The sequence below is a fragment of the Erpetoichthys calabaricus genome, chromosome 12 (assembly GCF_900747795.2).
Source record: "Erpetoichthys calabaricus chromosome 12, fErpCal1.3, whole genome shotgun sequence".
Taxonomy (NCBI): domain Eukaryota; kingdom Metazoa; phylum Chordata; class Cladistia; order Polypteriformes; family Polypteridae; genus Erpetoichthys; species Erpetoichthys calabaricus.
The window spans coordinates 39,795,693-39,809,329 of record NC_041405.2 but is presented as its reverse complement, the minus strand read 5'-3'; the positions used below and the strand labels follow the sequence as shown (position 1 = coordinate 39,809,329).

The 13,637-nt window shown below is 38.0% G+C and overlaps 1 protein-coding gene across 1 annotated transcript in view; it reads left to right on the top strand.

Annotated features, from left to right (window-relative positions):
* Positions 1-524: 524 nt before the first annotated feature.
* The window catches only part of LOC114662095 (dachshund homolog 2-like), an 819,124-nt gene continuing 806,011 nt past the window's right edge, over positions 525-13,637 (top strand). Inside the window, 1 exon segment of the mRNA XM_051934388.1 lies at positions 525-1,214. Coding sequence (XP_051790348.1) covers positions 757-1,214 — 458 coding nt within the window. The 5' untranslated portion in view covers positions 525-756.

Sequence of the window (13,637 nt, the reverse complement as noted above, 5' to 3'; positions counted from 1 at the left end):
TGATTAAAAGTACAGTATGCGTTCTTGAAACCTCAAACAACTGTTAAATACAACTTTTCTTGTTCGGTAAGAGACAAGCAAATATTATAAAATATCCAGATACATAAGCAATTAACATAATACAAAATTAACAAATGGGCGGTGTTCATAAATATTTTATGCAGTTAAGATACAATTCATTGATTGCATTTGTCTGAAACATTTGGAAAGCCCTGACAATAGAGCAGCATCAGAGATTTCTTTTTCATTTTCATATTAAAATCAAAATAGCAATCGTGAAACTCAAGCAGTGAGTTAAGTGCATTACTTTATGAACAAAGTACAGCATTTATGAAAAAAATAAAATTCAAAAGAAACTGGCAACTGTGTTTCTGTTTTTCAAAGACACACGGTAAACCTCAACAAATACACAGTACAATAATGTAGTAAACAGGCGAAAGCGAGTCTAAACTTCTATCGCTGAGCGGCAGGCAACTGTCACAAAGAGAACAGCCTTTTTGACTTATAAGGTCCACCCAACTAACTATTCCTCCAATAAGAAGAGTCGAAGTGTACACTGACAGAGGTGATAAGTGAAAAGAAATGTCAGTCTTTATTGGGGGCGGGGCTTACTGACTGGAACATCTGAAAGCGAATTTCATTTTTCTTTAGCTCCTTCTCTTACGGTTTACGGGTATTGCTTACAGTGTCCCCATCAATTCAAGCTGAGAACGGTACAGATAGTGTGAGACAACGAAAAGGAGCAAAGAAACGGATATGGCTGTATCCGCCACTCCTCCCGTGATTTCCTCAACCTCCAACCCCGGATCCGCAGGTTTATTCCGGTCCGATTCTCTGTACAAAAGCCCCGCGGACTCCCCCAGGCTGACGACCAGCATCAACACATTTATCAGCTGCAACAGTAGCAGCACTAGCGGTAATAACGACTGTAAATTGGTGGAGGTGCATGGGGTCAAGATAGCCTCATTCACAGTGGACGGACAGGAACTCATATGCCTTCCTCAGGTTTTTGATCTGTTTCTGAAGCACCTGGTCGGAGGTTTGCACACGGTTTACACCAAACTGAAAAGGCTTGATATAGCTCCAGTGGTGTGCACGGTGGAACAGGTTCGGATCCTGCGGGGTCTCGGAGCAATTCAGCCAGGGGTCAATCGCTGCAAACTCATCACACGAAAGGACTTCGAAGCCCTATACGGTGACTGCACCAATGCAAGGTCTGTGTTTCTTTAGTTTTACATTTATCTGGTATAGTATAACACAACAAGGTCGCGAAATCCTTCATTTGAACCAAACCAGTAAAGTTTGAGAAGTTTCCCATTTTCTTTCGATTAGCCGGCGAATCGAAACTCTGTAAAAAGTAGTTCAGGATGGGTAACTCGTTACGTATGGAAGAAAAAAATATATAGTACGTAAATAGGTTTTTATTTTTTTTTCGTAGAATGAATATCTCACGGTGTTAATAGCTTTTAGCGTTTAATGCGCAAGTATGATTACTGAAAAAAAACAGAGGATCTAAATGATGCAAAGAACCAGAATAAAACATATTATCATACAGAGGCAAGAAGATGCTCAAAAAGTTTCTCGGTGATCTTGTCATAGTCAGTCATTAGCTTAAATAGTCCTCGAGATTTACTATTCTATTTGTTACACGTCTTATGAAGAAATATTTTAGTGCAGTAACATTTAAAAATGTAAATACGTCAGTTAGTTCGATAAGTGTGATTGACCTTTCCTTAGTGTCAATCAACACGCGTATAGCCACGACAGTTAATATTTCCCATTGAAGGACCTCACCAAGATTCTGTTTCTTCTTCCAAGCAACGTTTCATACCTCAGGAAAAAACACCTATTTATTTTAGACAACTTCCTGTACTCGGTTAAAATTTGCTAACATAATTGTATTTTTATTTTTTATTTAGTTATTTTATTTTTTTGTGTATATAAGCTATACACTAACGTTTTCAACTGCACTTGCAGCTAAGAACGTTTTAAATCAATACATTCCGTATTTTTATTCTTGAGCAATATACCGATAAATGAAAAATATTGAAAAAAATAAAGAAACAAATCCGTGACTTTAACGTTTACATAATTTTTATAGATACATTTATTTTCATTAACATCCAAAAAGCATAAAAGACAAAGTTGTCATGCTTAAATAGCCACGTGCACATGCAAAAATTGTTGAAGCGTTTCGTAGAAAGTATTGAGAAGGAGCGGCTTGCATGTTTAGATTGTTGCGTTTCTCAAAACACTTTCGCAGTGCCGATGTATACCAAAGTAAATAAATGACCAGCAAGTCCTTCAAAGACATTGAGTCTCCAGGTACTCTTTCACTGAATCACGCAGACATTCCTCTAATCAAACACTCTTAAGTAGGAAAAACACAGACGTTTAAAACAAACGTTATTGTATTTCAAACTGCTGGACAGTTGCCTTAATATTTTCAAACGATAAAGTTTTAATAAGTGCTATATAATTCATAGTTTTTTGCGGCCTCGTTTCCGCGTGTTTATGGCTCGACTTTTTCTTGCCAATTATTATTATTAATTATTATTATTATTATTCATAATAATAATGACATCCTAAATATACGTATCTGAATGGAAAAATACTATGATATAAGCCTGACTGTGCAACCAACCGCATGCAAATTGTGTTTTGATTTATCTCCTGCACTTTTTTCCATTTGAATTGATCTTGAATTAATTTTCGCCAAGCGGCTCTGTGAGGCTGCAGATGTTACCGTGTGTTTAATAAATCAATGAGACAGATCTGAATGAATCACTTCAGATGGATTCTCTGCTCGGTTTGATGTCTAGATGTTATTCTTAGCTTGTTATCATGACAGATGCATTAATGTTCCCGTGCACTGCCAGCAATGTCAATGAGAAGAGAACAATAAAGAGGAACGGTACTAATTTTTCTAGCCTTGCCCATAGTAATCTTAATCTCAGGAGTTTTATTTAACTACCAATTTATGTCTGTGAATGTAAAAGTGTACTTGAGCACAAACAACATGCTGGACAACTCATTAACTTCTGTTTATTTTATCAAAAATACTTTTTCACCAAAGACCAAACTAATAGTAAAAGTTTTGCTTGGGCTGTTGAATCAAGTGAGGAACATACCTACAGGAAGATGGTCAACTTTGGTACATTTAAAATAAATGATGGAGAGGAAACATAACCTGGGACATTAGATTTTGTTTTATTTTCTGCATTGTTAAAAGTGTTAATTGAAATTAGATAACACTGTATTTACAGATTTGATCCAATTTTTGCTTTCAACTGGCCTTTGAGGTGGCATTTATGATGTGTAATTAGTCTTGATTAGACATTCCATAAGACAAAGTCAGTGTAACTAATGTGTTGTTAACCACATGGAATTTCACAACTATGTCATTGTAAAGTATTAATAATAGATATCTTTCTTTGAAAAAGGCTAGAGTTTATAATTATTTTTAAATAAATTTATTAACAACATTATGCTATTAATAAAAGGTAGCAAAAATGTTTAAAACAAAAATACTTGGAATAAACTGACATGTCATTATTGGCTGACAGCAGTTATACTGTAGTTCTACTTGACAAATGGTCACTTAGGACTTCCTTACCAACATAGTTGCTAGTTTTTGAGACCTGGGTTCAAAATCTAACTTGGTCCTTCTTTCAGTTAAGAACATATGCTGCCTTTTTTCTTCAGGGTCTGCCTTCAGAACTCTGGCTTGTTTCCACCTCCCAGAGAAGTTCATGCAGTATTATTTGGTGACTCTTCACTAACCTGCACAGATGAGTGTGGGATTGTGTGATGTATGATGTACAATGAACTGGCTTCCAATATGCTGCTGATTGCAAATGGCTCTTCTGCTGTTTATGCTAAATGAGAATGTTTTTTCTAAAATAAAAGCTCGGATGATGTAATTTCACAATATCCACTGATTTCCATAGATTTTCATAGCTAATTCCCATAGTGTACTTTTGTACATAAAAACAAATATTTTAACTAGTTCCATTTTACACGATTTAGATAGACAGATAGATAGATAGATACTTTATTAATCCCAATGGGAAATTCACAAAGTTTATTCCAAAATGTTTACATTTAAATTAAATTTAAATAATATATTTAGTTAAGCTGTATGTGAAATATGACACAAGATGATTTGTTTGCATAATTTTATAATAGTTTTTATTTTGGCCTCTATGCTTTTGTTTAATTTTTAAATTACGTGTCTTGTTTACTAGTTGAAAGTCATGTTGTTAAATGGTCCTGTATTTTGCTCTAACTTATCTATTAAAGATATGTCAATAAGGTAATATTCCATGGCCCTCCAGGAAGGTAGGTTATGTAAGAAGTCACTAGAATACATGTTACCGGCATAAAGCCACAATGATCAAGATATGAAAAGTAGGTTTGAAAGGACACATTTAAGTAAGACATGCATCTCGACATATCTTTAAATTAAATATCAGGGAAGTGACACTGTGTAAAGAGTAGTGTCTTTGCCATAAAGTTTTGGTCAGAATATTCAGTTTATTCCTTACTAATGGAACTATCAGATGTTCGGCCCACAAATTAAAGTAAATTGAAAGGGTTGTTGTCCACCAATATAATAAAAACATGACTATGAATTCTGAACACATAGGCAACATGTCCTGATGGATTATCAGTAGAGGCTCCCATGGATGCAAGGAATAAGGAGCTGTTGATGCTGCATATGTGCTGTAAGTAGTTTCTTCTTGCACTTCCTCTGGAAGTTCTAATATCTTTAATAATAATAATAATAATAATTAATAATAATAATATAGTAATAGTGGTGGTATATAGAGTGCAAGCAGGGCTTTTCCATTTTGGCAACGCATTGTTTTGTTTTTCTTCTACGAAATTACTGCTTCCCAGAGAGCCCATAGCAAATCCATCTTTTATAAGTAGTATTTGTCAAATAAACATTGTTGAAAGGATGTAAAAGCAATGCATGCATATGGACGGGAGTTCTGAGCTTTTGAAAAGTCTGTTAAGTTTGTTGGCAGGCATTTGTCTGTAGTTGCTGGATTTGTATTGTGGGGTGAGTCAGGCATGCAGAATACTGCGAAAATGGTAGTCTATTCAGGCCTACCTCTTGCTTTGGCATGTTCATCACTGAAGTGATCCTTGCATTTGGCTTGAGGCCTCAACAGTAGCCTAGCAGTGTCTATGACTTTGCCTTTGTTTTGGAGTGTCTGGCCCATTTCTTTTCCTGTCAGCTAGTGTGCACCGCTATGCTTATTGGCATGTGCAATGTACTTCACAGCGAGCGGCTAGAAATATGGTTTTTATTCTGTTGAGGGTGTTGGCAGCTTTCTTGTGAGCTAATGGCACCCAGGACTTTAAGTGTCTGACTTACTTGTTTGATGAACAGGATGAGCCGGCCTGTGTAATGCAGGAGTGTAGCTAGCAGCTACCTTAGCGTTTCTTTTCCTGTCAGTCACACAGCGGTGTCAGAAACCGAGCACCCCGGTCACCCCATCGAGGTTACTGTAGTATACTTCTGTCTCCCTGACTGTTTTTGTGTCAGACATGCAGTGCGATTGCTCAGCCACATCTCTGGCCACATCTCTGCTTAGTGTGAAAGTAAGTCAAAGCCTGAATTCAGGGCTATCATGACCTGCACAAAGTATTCATGAGTCGTGTTGCACATGCCATGCCACAAGCTTTTGTTTGAGACCAACGTCAAGTTTTAAGGACCAGGGTGGGAGAGTTTCTGTGTGACAGATTGGTAAACCTTTATATAAATAGTGTCATAACAGGCAGGGATTTGTACAATGTATACTTGGAAAAAATGCAACAATAATAAAGTAATGTCTTTACAGACAACAAGTTTAAGACGGAACTGAGATAGGCAGGTAAGATGGTGGATATGTATGTTGCAGACAGTAAGAGGTGGGGGCTGGTGGAACTGGAAGCAGAAATTGTGTCATCAGGAGGAGAGATCTTGTGTGGTGGAAGCGATATCATTGGGAGGTGGGTTCTGTTGAGGGTCTGCAGAAGGAAAAGAGGAGAGAGATAATTGTTGGACAGCGGCACCACTTGGCTCAACCGAGAATCATTTGTGCACGTGTGTGAAAACAGACAGCTGTTTTACGTCGAGTGCTACACAGATTTGAGATTCAAAGAGCATATACAATAGTAAGGTGGTCCCCAGAATAAGTCCTCAGGACCCACTGTGGCTGCAGGTTTTCTTGCAACAAACTTGTCCTTACAGTATTTGGACTCCTAGCCTAATTAAGTGAGCTGTTATTTCTGTGTTTTGGGGTCAATGCAGAAATTACAAAAATTCAGTGTGGTAAGTTTTTATTAACATGTACTAAGCAGTTATATTGAAATAATGTGTTTTTTTTTTTTTAACAATATTTTCATCCTGATTGACATTCTGCTTTTCCAGGTGTTCTGGTTATTTAATCTATTAGTTGCTAATTATTGGATCTGATGATGAAGTAGTTGCTGCCTTTTATCATTCAGTGTTGTTTGCCAGGGCGTCTGCTCTGTCCTGTTTTAATTGTCATTTTTAGCATACACTGAAGACGGCAAAATATACAGAACTGGGCTAAATAATAGGAAAACAACAAAGATAGTTAAACATTTAAGCTACAGCAAAAACAGAAATATTTCTAAATGTCTTAAAATGTAATAATCATGCTGTTATCCTTTTGTGAATGCAGAGTAATAGTAGAGAAAAAAGACCAGCTAATTAAATGAGATCAATTATCAAGTCAGGTCAAGTGGCTTTATTGGTGCAACATATACATAAAACATAGAACAAGTGCAAGACAGGTAAAGAACTATACTATACTATCCATCCATTATCCAACCCGCTATATCCCAACTACAGGGTCACGGGGGTCTGCTGGAGCCAATCCCAGCCAACACAGGGCGCAAGGCAGGAAACAAACCCTGGGCAGGGCGCCAACCCACCGTAAATACTATACTATAATAGATACTGTTAATAAATAATTAAAATAAATAATAAGAAGGTAATAATTTGAAATAGATAGTAATAAATAATAATAACAGTAAAACTAATAATAAAAAAACAACAGTAGTGACAAGTGTAACATCCATCCATCCATCCATTTTCCAACCCGCTGAATCCGAACACAGGGTCACGGGGGTCTGCTGTAGCCAATCCCAGCCAACACAGGGCACAAGGCAGGGAACCAATCCCGGGCAGGGTGCCAACCCATCGCAGGACACACACAAACACACCCACACACCAAGCACGCACTAGGGCCAATTTAGGATTGCCAATCCACCTAACCTGCATGTCTCTGGACTGTGGGAGGAAACCGGAGCGCCCGGAGGAAACCCACGCAGACACGGGGAGAACATGCAAACTCCATGCAGGGTGGACCCGGGAAGTGAACCCAGGTCTCCTAACTGCGAGGCAGCAGCGCTACCACTGCGCCACCGTGCCGCCCCCAAGTGTAACAATTTATGACATATAAATTTGCTACTAGGGGTGGATCTGAGGGCAGGATGGCAGCACAGAGTTCAGAGTCCAGACAGCCAAGGGATAGAAGCTGTTGTAGGTACCTGGCAGAACTGGTTCAGATTGAAGTGGGACAAACAGACCATGGGAGGGTTGGGAGTGGTCCTTTACAATGCTGTAAAATTTGCGGATACAATGTTGTACAGAGATGTCTTCAAAGGAGGATACAGAGGACCCAAAGTTCTTTTCTGCAGTAGGACCTTATGGTCAGAGATACTGCAGTTCCCGTACTAGATTGTGATACAGCTGGTTAGAATGCTCTTTATGGTGCTCCAGTAGAATGTGGTGAGATTGCGGGTAAGTAGTTTTGCCATCTTTGGACACCTAAAACAGTGGAGATTCTGCTAGGCCTTCTTGGCTATGATGGAGGTGTTAATTAACCAAGTAAGATCAGCTGCCAGGTGTACACCAAGGAATTTGGTGTTCTTGACCAGTTCCACCGCAGAGCCCTTTTTGTGCAGTGGGGTGTAAACAGCATGGGCCTTCCTGAAAGTCGACAATCATCTCTTTCATCTTGTCCATATTAACAGATAGATTGTTGCACTTGCACCAGTCCATCAATCATCATATCTTCATTCTGTAACCTGACCCATCTCCATTGCTGCTGAGACCCACTACCATTTTGTCATCCACAAACTTAATGATGGTGGGAAACCTGTATGCAGCCGTACAATCATAGGTCAAAGCAAAGTGCATAGAAGTGGGCTGAGTACACAGCCCTGGAGGACACCAGTGCTCAGTGTGATTATACTGGGGATGATGCTTTCGACATGGACTGTTTGGGGTCTTTCTGTCAGGAAGTCCAGGATCCAGTTGCATTGGGAAATACAGTATCCTAGCAGATTCAAATTCCCTATAAGTACCTGAGGGATGTTAGTGTTGAAAGCTGAACTGAGGTCAATGAAAAGCATCCTAGCATAAGTATCTCTTTTGTCCAAATGGGACAAGTTCAGAAGAAGAGTAGTCGATATGGCATCTTTAATGAAATGGTTTGGAAGAAAGGCAAACTGGAGAGGGTCATGTGCTGTGGGAAGTCTGGCTTTCAAGTGGCCCAGGACTAGCCTGTGGAAGCACTTCATGATAACAGGCTTGAGTGCTATAGAGCAATAGTCATTGAAGCAAGAGATAGAGGACTTCTTCGGCAGAGGTATGATGGTAGTGGTGTTGTCGTAAGGGCTACCTTGTCATCTGATCTAAAGGCAGCATTACCAATGTTACCCACAGTTTCTGATTTGTACATATTCTGATGTTTTTTGAGACCATCGTATCATTTATACACTTGTTAATGTATCCAGTGACTGATGATGCATACTCTTCTTAGATGATCTGTTGGCAATAAGTGGCAGCTGCTTTAAACATGGTGCACTTCATGTGATCAGAAAGTCATGTAGGGCTGAAACAGCTCCCTCTGGTCACTCCCAAATCTTTTTGAGAGTTGGTTCGGAAAGTTTTAGCAATGTTCTGTATGCTGGCAGGAGCATCATGGAAACATTATAAGAATATCTGTCCTATTGTCTATATCAACACAGGGAAATACAGTTTCTGTATTACATTGTGCCTGAAGAAGGGGCCAGAGTTGCCTCGAAAGCTTGCATATTGTAATCTTTTTAGTTAGCCAATAAAAGGTGTCATTTTGCTTGACTTCTCACTACATTCATAATGGCTAACACGGAACAACACCCTAGTACTATGCAAGTTATAGGAAAGCAAAGTTAGATTCATAAGAAGAATAGTGAAAAAGAAGAACCTGTCGAGTGAAAATGGCAAGACTCTGCATGGGGAAAGACAGATTTAAGCTTCGGAAATGGACCAGATCATTAAATAATGAGAGAAACAAGGGAAAGAAAATCATTCTTGAAGAGGAAGGTAGAACACTGACGTAATGGCTAACACAGAACAACACCTTAGTACTATAGCAAGTTGTTATGAATTTTGTTGTTTAAAATATTTTATGGGTGTTTGGGTATGCAAAGGTATTTTCATAGACCCATTTTTGTTGTTTTTCAAGGCGAGGAATCAAATTCTACAGTTAGTTTATTGAAACATTACTTATTTTTTTTGCAGTGTAAAATTTCACCCAGTTGTCGTTGCCATTTGGATGTTTATGGACAGTGCTATTCATTTCTTTTGTCATTAGGTCAGTACCCTTGTTGTTAAGGGTGTTTCCTCGAAAGCCGTGATTACGATGTGGTGGGTCAAACGGTCACCTTTTTGTGCGCTTCCTCTTTATAGTTTTCAGATAGAAAAACATTTCTGTTGCACATAGTTATTCTTAACACTGAATTCTCTCTCTCTCTATATAGTCTTTTTGGTGCTGACCCTTGACTTGCTTTCTTTCAACTTTGATTTTTGCTCTGATGTTTGATTTCTTCATCTTTTCAGTTTTGACTATGCCTTCTCTCCTGGTTCTACTCAAAAAAGAAACATTTCCTTGCTAGTTCTGCTGGCAAAATATAAATCACACATACTGACTGCAGCATATTCATGTAGGTTTACACATTTGTATTTTATAATATACATACATTTTCAGGTTTTTTAAGTTTAGTAAGCAGTGGAGAACTGGGAAGAACCCTAACAGGTGTGAATGGAGAAAATTCACTAAAATTCTCTAGAGCTTGGATAAACATTGAAGTCTATGTATGCTGGATTCCTTCTAGTGTAGTATATGGCAACATTCAGCACTTATTTTCTTTAACAGGCAGTTTGCAAACGGGCAGTTTTTTCTTTTCTGAAAGGCCTGCTCAAGGAGTGAAAACTATTCTGGTTATCCAAACAATGGTGGAATAGTGAAAGAAGAGCTTATGTAGTGTTGTTCTGTGTTTAAATTTTAACCAAAAACATCTGAACCTGAGTTTGTAGTTTTTTCACTACTGAAACACTGAGGAAGAAATGGATGCAAGCTATCAAAAGAGACAAAGGGCCACGTTTTGTTCTACTTCATATACATATGCTTGTAGCTGGCATTTCAAATTTGATGACTACACCTCACTTAGAAATCAGTTTTTGAAAAAAACCAAATGCTTATCTCAGAGATAATGTGTGAGAAGCTGCACTGATGGAAAACAGTTACAGCCCTTCCCAGTCGTCTGGTATTGACTATGTGACGATATCTGGCTAACTATATGAAGCTTAAGGCTAAAACCACATATATCTCTATTGTTTAAGCTTTTCATGACATGAGTATATAGTGGCTAAGTCTTCATGCAGCCTGAGTTTTTCCAACAATAACAATTTAATAGCTTAAATATTCTCCTTTCACAAGTACTCAGTAAATGCAGTTTTAGAATAACTTGAATTTTTGTGGCTCCTCATTCTTTCTCATTGATCTTGTAGCATTTGGTTCTCACAATCTCCTCACCATTAACTACATCCTCTTTAATAAAACCCCTGTGTGCATCCAGTATCCGTGTGCGTGTGTCTTCTGGTGAAGTGCGCATCCGCGGGGCACGGTGCAACGCTTAAAAGCAGATGCTTCAAAGGCCGCCTGACGCGTCACACAAGATAGAGAGGGCGGGACCTATAAAATATCGCGCGGCAGATCCAATCGGATTTCGGTAAATGAGGTAAGACCTAAAACAGAAAACATGAAAAATCCAATCGGGTACTGAGACGCGGACACCAGCTTCCCCATTGTTGTGCAAGTGTTCACTCTGAGGATGTCAGATTTGCGATTAAGAAGCTTGGCCCGGTAAAGTGTCAGTCGTTGAAGGGGTTTTCCTAAATATACGAATTTTCATGATATTACAATACGATGACTTTTAAAAGTAGATTTATTTTCACGCACATTACATCAGTTTCAGGGGAGAATCTGCTGATTGCCCACTGTTGTGACAGAAAATTAAACGCATATTACGGACAACAAAGCCAGTATTACTGTCAGAGAAAATTACAGGCATTTTACGGAAAAAATTTACTGAGGTAAAAGGTCCCTTGCCATTTAATATAGACTGTTCCTACTAATGTTTATGGACTACTGTTCTAGCGCCCGTTATTGTAACGGGCTTAATGTCTAGTTTGACAATAAATTACATACCTGTATACAATAAACAAGAAAAACAGTATTTAACAGTACAAAAGTAAATAATCACTAGGAAAATATAGATAAAATATGGTCAATTTATATGTAATATATATTTATATTACAGCTCTAAGATTACAGCTAATGTACCTTGTTTATTTTATATTACAACATGATGTGTCAAAACTAAGTGAGCTCCTATTAAATATAAAAAGACGCCTGTTCAATGTAATATATTCACCTGCAAAGACAAACACCCTGGAGATATTATTATCGTTGGATGCAGAAAAAGCATTTGATATGATTGAATGGAACTACCTTTTTACTACATTAGAGAAATTTGGGTTTGGCCCGAATATTTGTGCATGGATCAAACTACTGTATACCAATCCAGAAGCTTCAGTTTGTATTAGCAACATTTGCTCAGACTACTTTAAACTAGAAAGTGGTATCAGACAAGGATACCCCTTGTCACCGCTGCTATTTGCAATCGCCATTGAACCACTGGCAGTTCACTGTTGAAATGCTTATCAGATAAAGGGGATTATCAGAGAAGGACTTGAACAGAAAATTTCTCTATATGCAGATGATATGGTACTGTATATATGAGACCCACAAAATACTGTGCCTGCAGTCTTAACAGCACTTACAGAATTTCAAAAGACACCTTCCCTTTTATTATTGCAGATCAGTTTAAATACCTAGGGGTAAATATCACAAGTAAACATAAATCTCTTTATCAACAAAATTTTGCCGTCTGTATGGAAAAAAATTAAACAAGACTTGCATAGATGGTCAACCCTCCACGTCACTTTAGCTGGAAGAATTAACATTGTTAAGATGAATATCCTTCCTAAGCTTCTCTTTTTATTTCAAAACATTCCAAAATACATCAATAAATCATTCTTTAAGCAATTGGATTCAACCATAACCTCATTTATTTGGAACCTAAAACATCCATGTATCCAAAGAGCGACCCTACAAAGACCTAAGGCAGAAGGTGGTATGGCTTTGCCTAACTTTCAGTTTTGTTACTGGGCAGCAAACATACAAGCTATAAAAATCTGGACACAAATAGATGATCATACACAGGCTTGGTCAGCAATAGAAATAAAATCCTGCAGTACTTCTCTATATTCCCTGCTTTGTGCCCCAATAAATGCAAGTTATCGCCAATATACTAACAATCCAATTGTGCTTCACTCACTCAGAATATGGAACCAATGTAGAAAGTATTTTATCTGTATTTTTATCTGTAGCACCACTGCATGAGAACCACCTTTTTCAACCCTCGCAATGCAGTTTTTAATATCTGGAAAACATTTGGGATTAAATTGCTTAGAGATCTTTATATAGACAAAATCTTTGCATCCTATGAACAATTACATTCTAAATTTAACTTTCCAGCAACACATTTCTTTCACTGTCTTCAAATTAGAAACTTTGTCAAACAGAACCTGCCCGATATTCCTCATCTCCCACCTTCCTCTATTCTGGAAAAAATATTGCTCAGTCTCAAGGACTCAGCCAGCATTTCTGCAATATATAAAAATATTTTACAGTCCCTCCCTTTCAAAGATCCAAGAGAACAATGGGAAAAGGATCTCTCACTCAACATATCAGAAAAGGAGTGGAAGGGAGCAATGCAGAGAATTCATTTGAGCTCCATATGCACAAAGCATACAATTATTCAGCTCATAATTATATATCAACCACATCTGTCTCACTTGAAATTATCCAAAACATTTCCAAGGCAAGATCCAACCTGCAAACGCTGCAATCAAGTTCCAGCCTCACTGGGTCACATGTTTTGGGCCTGCACCAAATTAACATCATTCTGGACAAAAATTTTTAAGTGCCTTTCAGAGAGCCTTGGTGTTACAATCCCTCCTAACCCATTAACAGCTGTGTTTGGTGTTCTTTCAGATGTGCTTAAAGTGGAGAAGGACAAACAAACTGTGATTGCCTTTACTACACCATTGGTACACAGACTTATTTTGCTAAACTGGAAGAATCCTAACTCTCCTCTTTTAAGTCAGTGGGTAACTGATATTTTATATTATTTGAAATTGGAAAAAAATCAAATTCTCA